Source organism: Drosophila yakuba, chromosome 2R, assembly GCF_016746365.2.
Source record: "Drosophila yakuba strain Tai18E2 chromosome 2R, Prin_Dyak_Tai18E2_2.1, whole genome shotgun sequence".
Lineage (NCBI taxonomy): Eukaryota > Metazoa > Arthropoda > Insecta > Diptera > Drosophilidae > Drosophila > Drosophila yakuba.
In genome coordinates this window covers 11,791,649-11,803,265 of record NC_052528.2, presented here as the reverse complement: position 1 = coordinate 11,803,265, position 11,617 = coordinate 11,791,649, and the positions used below count along the sequence as shown (strand labels likewise).

Sequence of the window (11,617 nt, the reverse complement as noted above, 5' to 3'; positions counted from 1 at the left end):
AAAACGAAATTAGCAATCCGTATAAAAACTAATGGTGTTGCTATAAATCGTACAAAATACAAAAAAAAAAAAACATAAACGTTTAAAAACTATAAAACAAGCCCTTCGTTTTAAGTCAAATGTGTGAATAGGCTGTTATACTGCTATCGAAATAGTGAGATTACAATCGATAGCATCGAAAAACATCGATTTTGTTCCATCACTACTGCACCGACGGTCACTTCGTTTTTCGCGTCTCAACAGCGGCTGAATGCAAATTTCGCAAATAATTGGGCATATATTGTATACTTCGCACCGCTCCACATAAATTGTATAACTGCTTGACAAGGATCAACTGCGAACATGGATCTCAGCGGTCCACAAACTCTGAACAACGTACTTCAGCCCGACGAGTTAAAACTCGTGCCGGAAGACATCCAGAAGAAATTGTCGGCGTACATCAACAATTTTTCAGATGAGTACTGCAAAAACCGAGCGGCCGCCAATCGGTTGGGTAAGTTTGCATAGCCTTAATTTGTATATTTATTGTGCACAGCATTTCGCGTATAACTTAAATATATGCATATGCTTGTACCCACTGAGGGCGTTATGTTTTCGGCGTTTGCCGGCTCAGATTGTACTACTTGTACTACTTGTACAATCGCAATTATAAATTTTCTTGCTGTCTAAATACTCTTGAGCCATTTATATAGTTTGTATACAAATTTCAACTTCGAATTACGGCTTGTTGCACTTGAAAAGCAATGGCTGCCCGCACAAACCTTTTTTTCCCTTATTAATTTCCACCTGCCGCCGGTGTGGTAACACTGGCCGCACATTTTCCCACCAAAACAGTTGATTAGCAGAAAATTTGAATCTCTAGGGATTTCTGTGACACTTCCGATATGAAACCCTGTTCGATTGGCTCTAAAAGCTGACTAAATATCGGAAAACATTTAGCGTCAATGAAAATCATCTTTACTGACAACCGCTGCCAAAAAACAATCATTTTAGATTAAACTAATTTTGATAAAAATAAAATCCCTTTGCAGTCACATTCGTCTTTATCTATTGATTACCATAAAATACTTTTGGGTTAGTTATATCCAGTCGAAAAGATTATTTATATTGTCCTCTATTTACAGCCGAAGCTGAGCAAAAAAGCGAAGAGCTGCAGAACAAAATGGAGGACTATCTAGCCAAATTTAACAACTTTGAGTTAAATGTAAGCGAGCTGCGCACCCAGCTAGATCAGGTGTCCTCAGAACGGGTTCACCTGGTGGAAACGATTGCCAGCTACGAGCAAAATGTATCTCAGTTGCGCAAGGAGAAGTCTTCAGCTGTTGAGGAACGGGATTCGCTGATGAAGGTAATCGAGCGCCAGCAGGCGGAGCTGGAACGATTGAAGCAGGATCTGCACACCTACCAGCAGCAGCTAAGCAGTGCGATTTCAGCCAAGTGCGAAGCCATTGCTCGCGTGGACGAGATTCAGAGTAAGGAAGTGGCTCTGGAGCTTAAGGAGAGCCGCATGGAAAGCGAACGCGATATGCTGCACAAGGAGATTTTGTTGATCAGCGGAGAGCTCAACAGAAGCAACGCCGAGTTGCAGAACATCCGACGGGAGCACTCACTTAACACCATGCAACTAGAGTCACGCCTTAAGGAAAAGACCGATTCCCTACAGCTAATGCAGGAACAGTACGAACAGGCCGTCAAGACCATCGAGGAATTAACCCGTAAGGTTGAAGCCCAAAACGACGTCACCTACAAGCAGAACCAGGCCACGGAAGAGTATGTGGAGAGGCTGAAAAAAGAGCTCGATGCCAAGGAGAAGCTGTTTGAAATCTTCAAGAGCACCGAATCCGATCATCTGGTCCAGCGGGAGGAGCTCCTGCAAGGCATCTCCGAAATGAAACGTATGCTAGAGGAGACCGAGGAGCAGTGTGCCCAGTTGGAGGGACAAATGGAAACCCTGAAACAGAAGCACACTGCTGAGTTACAGGAGCAAAATCAGAAGATTCAGGATATGCAACGGGAGCTAGCCAGTGCCAACGACTTGCTGAAAGAGGCCCAAGCAAGTACTTTGGAAAGCGCCATATGTAAGTTGGCTCCCAGTGCGGCCGTGGCCAGTCGCCTTATGCGCTCCGATCTGTCGCTTACCGAGCTTTACTCCATGTACGCCAAAAACAGCGAAGAACTGGAGATGCGCAACCGCGAAATTGAGCAGTTGAAGTTGCAGGTCAAGTCAATCCTTTCAGAGATCTCAGAGACCGCTCCGATTTTGGAAAAACAGAACTCCGATTACCACAAAATAAAGGAGACCAACAGTGAACTCTTGCGGCAGCATGAAGAATTATTAGAACAGAAGATCAACATCGAGCACGAATTGGACAGAACCTTATATACCCTTAATCACACTCAAAAGGAGAATAAGAAACTGAAACAGACGCACAGCGATCTCAGCCGACAGGTGTGCATGTTGCTGGATGAATTGAACTGCATAAGGGCTGGAGTGAAACTAGTACGTAGCCAACCAACTCGTCAGGCAACCACCAGCGAAGGTGTGATCAACGAAAACTTGGTAACTTTTAGTTCTATTGAGGAGTTGGTTGAAAGAAATGCATACCTCCTAAATATGTCCCGGGACCTCACAGAAATGTTGGAGGCTAGCGAAAAGAACCAAGACAAGTTCTTGCTGGAGCAGTCTGAGAAAAAGATAACCAAGCTCAATGCGCGTTTTGTTCAAATGGAAGAACTATTAACGCAAAAGAACAATACGGTCACTACATTGCTATCCAAGTGCGAACGCTACAAGAAGTTCTACTTCGCAGCTCAGAAGAAGCTTGGTCAGAAGACTGTGGATCTGGACGACTCCAATCTGGAGCTTAACGACTCTGTACTTGAAACTTCAACGCAGTCGGCAACCAAGGTTGAGGAGAACAGCAAACTGGAAAAGAGGGTGCAACAGTTGGAGCAGCAGTTAGAAGAGGAGATCAAGAAGTACGCTTCCCTGAAGGAGAACTACGACTATTACACTAGCGAAAAGCGCAAAAACGACGCACTAGCCCAAGAACAGTTCGACTCTATGCGTAAGGAAGTGCGGGAGCTAACCAGCAGCAACTGCAAGCTGATGAACGCCACTGAGTTCCAAAAAGAGCAAATCGAACTACTTCACAAAAATATAGGCACTTACAAGCAGCAGGTGACTACATTGGAAGAGCGTACAAAGAACTACGAGAAGACCATTATTAAACACGAGCAAACCGTACATTTGCTCAAGGACGAAGTGATGGCCGCACACCGTAAGCACGCAGCGGCAGATTCAGAGGCGCACGGCCTACGCCAAGAGAACCGCATTCTTAGGGACACTTCTGCTCGACTGCAGATCGAGAAGGAGACTTATCACCGGGAGCAACAGAGCCAGTCACTGCTTCTAAACAGTTTGGAATTCATCAAGACGAACCTTGAGCGATCTGAGATGGAAGGCCGTCAGCGTTTAGAGCAGCGATTAGATGACACTGTGCGGGAACTGGCTGCTCAGCGTCGTCACTTCCAAGAGGAGGAGGAGAAGTTCCGAGAATCAATTAACGAGTTTAAGCGGCAGGCGGAGACGGCCATCAAGTTAAAAGATGAAGAAAAGCAGCAGGCAGAAAAGTGGCAAGCGGAGCTAATCGGGGTCCGCGAAGAACTGGCTCAGAAGGTCAATCAAGTCAATGAATTAAGCAAAAAACTTCAGGAAAGCCTGACGCCCTCACTAAATGAGAATCCCATCGCTGCAGCCAATAAACGTGCCCGAGAGTTCGAGCTAAAGCTGGACCAGGCTACGGTGGAGATAGAGTCGCTTACTAAGGAGCTGGCAAAGGCTCGTGAGCACGGCGAGCAGTTCTACAAGATGTCTCAAAGTGCCGAAAGTGAGATCAAGCGTCTGCACGATCTTCACGGCGAGTTGGTGGCCAAGCAGGAGGAGGAAATCAAGAAGCTTCAAAGTTCAGAAGCTGAACTGAAGACCCGTATAAGCGATTTGGAAGCGGAGGCCATGTTGTCCAATGTCACCGAGCAGAGCAAGACTGTCAATCAGTCGGGTCAGTTGAAGTCAGCCCAGGAGGAACTAAAGAGCTTGCTGGAGAAGCTTACAGAAGCTAATCGCACCATTCGCACGCTGCGTACCGAAAACACTAACCTGGCTGAATCCCTAAGTGCTGTGGAGGTGAAGTATGCCAACGGAATGGTACAACATTCTGCAGATATTCAGGAGCTAACCCGGTACAAGGCCGAATTCTTCAAAGCCAACGACGAACTCAGCCAATTAAAGTCAGGTCGGGAATCATTACAAGCCGCTTACGATGAACTCCTGCGTTCGAATGCCGAGGCCCAAAAGCTGTTGGACAAGGAGAGAGAGGAGTCAGAGAAGCGAGTGGCTGATTTGCATGCATTGAACGCCAATTTGCATGATCAAATTGAAGCCCTGGCCTCGAAACTGACTGTTTTGGCCAGCCAAAGCCAAAACCCGAACTCTTCCTTAAATGAGTCGGCAATGGACGCAGATCAGAGCCTAAATGCTTCTGGACTGGCAGCTGCCGAAGAGGGAAGGAACAACGAACAGCTACTAAAGATCATCAAGTTTTTGCGTAAGGAGAAGGATCTGTTCGCTGCCAAGCTGGACATTCTAAAGGCGGAAAATGCTCGTCTGATTTCGGAGCACGCCATTCAACAAAAGAAGGTTGACGAACTGAATGGCTATCTGAACCAAGAGCGTGCCAAGAGCCAGACGGACGTGGTGTCGGCCAACAAACACGAGGAGGTGTTACGCAAGATTGAGACTCTAAACGCCATCACCGATAGCAACCGCATTTTGCGAGAGGAGCGTAATGCTTTAACCCTTCGCGTCGCCGAACTTACCGATCGTATCAGCAGCGTGGAAAAGGAACTGTTCCCGCTGCAGTGCAGCAACAAGGAACTGACATCGAAGATCGAGGAGATTAATGTGGAGAACACTTCGCTCCGCACCGAGGCTATCAAGTGGCGGCAGCGTGCCAATGCGCTGGTTGAGAAGAGCAATCGCAACCCGGAGGAGTTCAAGCGTCTGCAGGCTGAGCGTGAGCATCTGGCTAAGTTGCTAACCGCCGAGAAAGAACTAAACAAGAAGCAATCGGATGAGCTGGCTGTGTTGAAGCAGCGCATGGATACAGAGATTCCAACGCTGAACAAACACGTCCAACTTCTGGACGAGGCGCGCAAGAAGCAAGTGGACGAATTCACCAACCTCAAGCAAAACAACACGCGCCAGACGCAGGATATCATGGAATTGAAGAATCGACTACTGCAGAAGGAGGAAGAGCTTTTGAAGGCCAACGAGGAGTTGGAGACGAAGGACAAGGCCATAGCGGATAAGGACACCAAGGAACTACAGCTTCGCAAACTGGCCAAGCGCTACAAGGATTGCTATATGGGCCTTCAAGCTCAAGGCGGTGGAGCCGAGTCCGCAGCGGAACTGGAGAAGGTTCGCAGCGAGCTGGAGGAGGTTAATAATCAACTCCGGGCGCTTAAAGACGAGCACGAAAAGACTACCAAAGAATGTGATGAGCTGAAAAAGCGCACAGAGCCAGAAACGGATGCCAGTGCCGTTCGACAGGAATATAAGGCCAAGTTGGACAAACTTGTAGTAGACCTAACCGTGGCTCGTACTGATTTGGCCAACCAGGAAACAGCTTTCGCTGGCACCAAATCCTCATACGACGAGACAATTGCCCGCTTAGAGAAAGAGCTGCAGGAGAACATAGCCGCCAACAAGGACATTAACCAGCGACTCACCCGTGAGAACGAATCGCTTCACATGAGAATTAACCAGCTAACCCGTCAGCTGGGATCTCAGCAGTCAACCAAACCCTCGACCAGCTCAGTTGCCGAGAAGGGCAATATATCGGAAAGCTCTCCACGAACTGCCAACGTGAAGCCAATGTCTGGATCGGCGACGGTGCAACAATCGGCCACCGTTACTCCCTGGCGTGGAGGGGAGACTCCTTTGGCAAGCATACGACCCATTTCGGTTCAAAACAGCCGCACGGCCGCCATTCTGCCTACGAGTCAACAGCCCCCGGCAGGATCCAGTACATCCACCTCCTCGTCATCCTCGTCTTCATCCACTTCCACAACATCTGCTGCTGCTAGCGGCGGCAGCTCGGCGGTAGCCCAAACCGCTTTGGTGCCACCACAGCAGCAGGTTCACACCACTGGAAGTGCCGCCCTGGAATCGATGGCCTCCTCCTCACCCACTTCCTCACATACCGATTACATGCCGTCCACCAGCTCTGCATCTGTGGCTGTCGCTGCTATTCCGCCGATGGGTGCCTCATCTGCTGCCGAAAGTTCACAGGAGGCGGAAAGTATCCAGCACCCGCAGCAGAACGATTCGCAGTTGTTTGTAGGAGGAGCCCAACAGCAAGTTGTGGCTCTAGTGTCGCCGCGCGTGGAAGGTTCATCTTCATCCAGTTCTACGTCTGTCCCGACTGCCACTGCTCCCAGTGTCCAGGATGCCGGGAGTCAGAGCCAGCAGCCCAGCACCTCTGGCAGCAGTAGCAGCTCCTCCACAGTGGTGAGTAGCCACAGCAGGCACACCCCGTCCAGCAGCAATGTGACGACCACCCAGGCAGGCTGCTCATCTCAAGGCATTAAGCGACCGCGCGACATTGAGGGTGACTCCTCCACCACCAATGAGGAGGGTGTTGCCGAGAAAATGTCCAAAATGACTAAGAGACTTCGTGGCCCCATGCACAGCGGAGAGCTATCCGCCGGCCACATTGGTGATTCCGGAATGGATGTCGATCAGATGCCAACCTCCTCGCAGCGCGATCAGGAGGATGACATTCAAGTGGTTGACTCCGACGACGAGGAGGATGTTCTGGCCGATGCCGACGATGGTCCCATTGACGGAGGCGAAGCCGAACCGGAGGGCTACGAGGATTCGTACGAGCAGGACAACGAGATGGATGACAACGAAGGTGCTGACGATGACAATGATATCGCTGTGGATGCCCAGGACAACAACGAGGTGGACATTGAAGAAGTGCCGGAGCAGCACATGCAGGCTCAGGAAGAGAGTCAATCGCTAGACAACCAGGCAATCGCAACCGCATTCGCTTCCCCTCAGGAGAATAACCAGAGTCAGGCCATCACCAGTGGAAGTGGAGAGTCTTCGAACCCGGTGACTCTGCCGCAGGCGGAGGCCTCCAACTGGAAGCAGGCAGCCGCCTCAACGTCCACAGCTGCCGCCCGACGCAACGATAGGTAGGTTTAAGATCTGTCTACGAGAAGCTTTAATAATTGAATTAAATACAACAGCTCAGTGGAAATCGTGAGTTCACCTCAAGTCTCGAATTTTAGTGAGCAGCCCGCCCGCTTGGAGACCGCCGAGGTCGATGGCACCGCCGAGGTGGCCGATGGTGCGGCCCATGAAAGCGCAGGACCCAGCGATACGGGAGCCGCCACAGCCAGTTCTCCACAAAAGCAGAGCGAGGCAGGAGAGAGCAGCGGAAGCGACGCCCTCAAAGCGGCTGACGAGGCTGATCACGCTGGAGGAGCAGAAAACGTCAGTGAAGCAGATGAAGCATTCGCCGAGGAGACAATGGCTGCTGGGCAAGGAGAAGACTCTCAGCCACTAGGAAATGATAGTAGGTTACAAAAAATGGTATAAATGGAACGAAAAACTAATCAATTCATTTTATCTAGATCCAAATGTGGGCACTAGCCAATCTGAGGTGTCCCACAACCAAGCCAATCTTGCCGAGGGTAACCCCACCGAGGACAACGAAGGAGCCGACGGCGTTTCCTCCGAGGGTGAGAAGCAGGCGGTGGGTGTTGAGGTAAGGACTCCTTGAGCAAAGTAACACTTTCCCTAAATTCTTAATTGATTGCTGTACCTTTCTTTTTAAGGAGGAGGGTCGGGAGGCGGAGGCCACTTCGCCGTCGGAGAATACGCGATTTCGCACGCTGCGTAGCGCGGTGCCCACGCGACGAGGACATCGCGCCATGAGGGGAGGCAGCCCCAACAACCAAAACCGGCCGCAGCGGATCGTCTGGCAACGGGACACGTCGCCGGGAAACATGCAGCAAAACCAGATGCCCCCCAACAATAATCGATTTGCGCAACGGGCTCGCAGCCGGCGTCCTATTCGACGTCCTTCCCCGAACAACTTCAACAGCGGGGGACGATTCCCCTAGGGCGAGGAGTTCGGCGGACCCGCAGACGAAAGTCCGCTTTAGGCTGACTATAATCATTGCGTTTACTGGGCTAGAAATAAGTCTCCTCGCATTTAATAACGATTAGTTTAAGTCGAGCCACAACTACTTTATTACTGAACATTCTCCATCTTGCGAGTCCAGATTTTCTGCAGTTGCCAAGACGCAAAGAGTTTCGCTTCTTGTACATTAACTCTGCCATAGACTTTTTAATAAATATGTGTTTAATTTGTCAAATAATTGATACACCTTTCTGGGCAAGGATTTTAAACTGGTGTTTTCCCAGCACTCTGGACTATTGGCTAACTGAGACGAAATTCCAAAATGGTTTACTCCTTGCATAAGTTGTGGCTCAGTTTAATAGTGTTAAAACGTATATAGATGTAATTTACCTTCACACTTCAAACCATATTTTTGTCTTTAAAGTATTTTAAAGAATTTCCATTGATGTTTCTGATCTAATATATGTGAAAGATAAATATATATATTACTGTATCTTATTCAATTATCTTAGAATTGCTAGAATTGCAATTCTTCTAATGTAAAAATTTACCGCCGATGGTTAATCTTGTACTGCCCTTTGGTGGCAATGACCTTAATTGGCCTAAGCTACGCAAGCCAATTAATTATGCAGTGCGCAGTGGAACATGAAACGTGATCTGAATTGAAGACTCAAACATAATTACCTGCTGTTGTAAGTCAGTTGGCCAGGCGGCTCATATCTGAAAGTGGCTTAGAAACCCCAAAAAGCCGAAAATGATCTACTCGGACAATTGCTGTTGCTGCGTGGAGCTGAAGTGCGGATGCATTCTGATAGCCATCGTTGAGGTGCTGATCCGTGGACTGGATCGCTTCTTTGTTGATCGTGAGTAGACCGGGCTATAGGAATCGGGAAGATATAACTGGTTCTCTTAGGTGACAGCCTGCTGGGACTTCTTTCCCTCGTGGTGAGCGGTATCTACGTCATCTGCTGCATCTTCCTACTGCTCGGAGCAGTTCTGGTAGGTATCCATAATATTTCGGATCGCGCACCATGTAAAGCTGTCTAATTTCAGGGCCTGAGATATTTTCTATTGCCCTACCTCTCAGTTTCCTGCCTCCGATTCCTTATTTTGGTTGCCGAGGGCGTGTTTGTGGCCACAGAAGGCATCATGAGTGAATATCTAGTCTTTGATGTTCTCCAATCCCGTAAGTTGCATTATTTAGGTTGGCCCGTTTTGAGCTTGGTCAATTCCTTTTCCAGTTCTAGGCTTGTACTTTTGGTTGGTGGTCTACTCCTATTACGATCGGTTAAAGGACGCATGAGCTTGTATATTTTAGACTATTTTGTTAAATAAAATAATTCTTGTCTATGTATATTAATTGTCCCAAATTGCATTTAAAACTATAACAATTTCGATCTACACTATAGGGAAGTATGGGAAAAAAATATTTAGCGAAGTTCGAAGTTGTAGGCTTTTTTATTTGCTAAATTAGATTTTTGGAATTTTCAGACCAATTTTTATGTTACCATCTATACAAGATGATTTAGTTACAACCAAAAGTATACAGTGGCTTTAATTTCTAAAATTATAAACTTTTTTTATACTTTTTTAAAATTAATAAATTATGTCAGAGAAATCCATGTTGTAATCCATTGTTTAATTGAGGTCTTGTCCTAAGTAACCAAATAAAAAATGAAATGATGTATTCAACGTTAATAATAAATTGAGCAATGTAAATTATTGCTTTCCCAATTATCGGTAACCAATATCTTGGGTGGGCAACTCATTTGTATTCAATGAGTGCTTCCTGGTAAGTAAAACAAATATCGAGTGCGACTTCATTTCACAGAAAATTCAATATTGACGTGTCAATGTTAAGATGCACTGATTTGTATCTCAAGACTTCAGGATCCGAAACGAATGGATCGTTTATGACAAAAGCTCTTATGTAAAACAGTGACCTCCGAAATAAGTTTTATTAATTTCCCAAGGAATTTAAGATCCGGCTAATTTCGCATTCTCTAAACTCTCTTTAATGGCAGCGATCATAAATAATATTTACATTCATGGGCTGTGGACCTAGACGACTCTACAAACTAGAACTGCTCGACGGTGCGCGGGGCAGGTGGTGCTCCGTATTCCTCAGAGGGGGCGGATGGTGGTGGGCCGTACTGGGTGGCCGGCTTGGGCTGCTGCTGCTTGTACTTGATGAAGTACACCTCCGGCTTGCTGGGCTCTGTGGGCTCTGGAGCGGGCAGGATGACGGGCTGCTGCTCCTCGGGCTTCTTCACCAGAACATACACAAGAGTCTTGTGCTCATCCTGGACCGGGGGTGGGAGCACCTGGCGCACAGGGGTCGGGGGGTTGGGAGCCTTGATGAAGATGATCTTGTAGTGCTTCTTGGGAACGGCCGTCTGGATGGGCGACGAGGCCGGATAGAACTCTGGCTCCTCTGGCGGCACATGCACGTAAACGTTCTTAGTCACGAGCGCTTCCGAGGCAGCTGGTGGTCCGTAGAAAGCTGCTGGTGGTCCGTAAACGGGAAGAGGCTGTGCTTGCGGAGCCGGCGGGCCGTATTCCTTTTGGGGAGCTGGGGGTGGCGGCGGTCCATAGCGGGATCTAGGTGGTTCCGGACGCGCCACACATATGGCCAAACTGGCGGCCAAGAGAAGGAGGATACACTGCGTCTGCATGCTGATGTCGATGGCTCGGCTGCGAATGAAGCTACTGCTGCAGGTCAGTCGAGCGTTTTATATGAATCCGCCAGCTCATAAATGTGTAGGTCCCCCTCCCTTGCATAATATTTCCGATGGCTTCCCAATCGCGTTACGCGGAGCTCTTCAATCCCCGCCAGCAAACCGCGATGCATACAAATTAGCTGGCGCATTGTGCCCATTTCGGTTTCGTTTTCGATGCCAGTGGACATGGATTCCGTTTCCGATTCGGATTCGAATCCAAAATTCGGCTGATGAAAACGAAACTGAAAACTGAAAACAGGCAAACAGATCGAAGGGAGGGGCCGTCGTCGTCACGTTCTGTTTTTGGGTCTTCCCGGCCCCTTTTCGGCCAATATTTGCCAAAAGCACTCACCTTAATGGTCGATTGCGATGCTCAATTGTAATTTATTGTATAACTCGCACATTGCGTTGGTGGGCCAGGGACGGTCAGTGGGTTCCATGATCTACACTAAGGTATTTATGGGGCGCCGGCTTTTTATGGGGTTACTAACCCGTACACAAGAAGTATCCAAATTGGAAATTATGAATACGGTAATGATTTCTGTCATTATGTAGAATCATAAGGCATTCTAGAGATATATCTCCTTATTTAAGTATTGTCAGTTCCAAGTGATATCCGAGTAGTATAAGCACACAATGTCAATACTTACGCTATTTTAGCTTACTATTCCCAAAACTCGA

The 11,617-nt window shown here is 48.1% G+C and overlaps 3 protein-coding genes across 4 annotated transcripts; 2 read left to right on the top strand and 1 right to left on the bottom strand.

Annotated features, from left to right (window-relative positions):
- The first annotated feature begins 194 nt into the window (after positions 1-194).
- On the top strand, positions 195-8,697 carry LOC6530229 (nucleoprotein TPR). Of its 2 annotated transcripts, none has more exons than XM_039373357.1 (5): positions 195-493; positions 1,125-7,263; positions 7,360-7,646; positions 7,705-7,838; positions 7,909-8,697. In XM_039373357.1, the coding sequence occupies exons 1-5, from the start codon at positions 343-345 to the stop codon at positions 8,194-8,196; spliced, it is 6,999 nt and encodes a 2,332-aa protein (XP_039229291.1). In that variant the 5' UTR covers positions 195-342; the 3' UTR covers positions 8,197-8,697. The 2 variants fall into 2 exon arrangements, with proteins under 2 accessions (XP_039229291.1, XP_002091166.1); XM_002091130.3 differs by having other exon boundaries at positions 7,318-7,646.
- A 104-nt stretch (positions 8,698-8,801) lies between these two features.
- Positions 8,802-9,570, top strand: LOC6530228. The gene is made up of 4 exons (XM_002091129.4): positions 8,802-9,079; positions 9,130-9,215; positions 9,270-9,402; positions 9,458-9,570. The coding sequence occupies exons 1-4, from the start codon at positions 8,971-8,973 to the stop codon at positions 9,517-9,519; spliced, it is 390 nt and encodes a 129-aa protein (XP_002091165.1). The 5' UTR covers positions 8,802-8,970; the 3' UTR covers positions 9,520-9,570.
- A 638-nt stretch (positions 9,571-10,208) lies between these two features.
- On the bottom strand, positions 10,209-11,165 carry LOC6530227 (extensin). The gene has a single exon (XM_002091128.3). It carries the CDS (start codon positions 10,889-10,891, stop codon positions 10,295-10,297), a length of 597 nt encoding a protein of 198 aa, XP_002091164.1. The 5' UTR covers positions 10,892-11,165; the 3' UTR covers positions 10,209-10,294.
- Between the last annotated feature and the right edge of the window lie 452 nt (positions 11,166-11,617).